General features: G+C 43.9%; 1 protein-coding gene across 1 annotated transcript in view; it reads left to right on the top strand.

The window, feature by feature from the left end:
* The window catches only part of LOC119592708 (MAM and LDL-receptor class A domain-containing protein 1-like), a 10,183-nt gene that overhangs the window by 6,240 nt on the left and 3,606 nt on the right, over nt 1-337 (top strand). Inside the window, exon 13 of the mRNA XM_037941642.1 lies at nt 170-314. Coding sequence (XP_037797570.1) covers nt 170-314 — 145 coding nt within the window. The remainder of the gene's footprint in view (nt 1-169; nt 315-337) is intronic.

Raw genomic sequence — 337 nt, 5'->3', positions numbered from 1 at the left:
GAAGTCCATTTGTTCATATCTGGTTTGTACACTTCCGGGGAGGCATCATCTTCCCCTCAACTGGAAATTGAGGCATTCGGTGTATTCATTTCAGCACAACATTCGTAAGACATTAAGAAACTAACATACATCGCAACACTAAACAGTGCTTCTTTTCTCGTCACTTTAGGAGTGTGTGACAGGTGTCGGCCCTTCTCTGAACAGCACGTGTGCGGTTGATGAGCGACTTTGCAACTCTGGGCAGTGTGTACCTGAAGCATTTTTCTGTGACTGTTTTATTGACTGCTTGGATGGCTCGGATGAATCCGACTGCGGTTAGTAATTTCATTTTTATGTA

This window comes from Penaeus monodon, chromosome 30, assembly GCF_015228065.2.
Source record: "Penaeus monodon isolate SGIC_2016 chromosome 30, NSTDA_Pmon_1, whole genome shotgun sequence".
Classification (NCBI taxonomy): Eukaryota; Metazoa; Arthropoda; class Malacostraca; order Decapoda; family Penaeidae; genus Penaeus; species Penaeus monodon.
The sequence above is the reverse complement of the archived record's forward strand: the minus strand, read 5'-3'. Positions and strand labels throughout refer to the sequence as shown.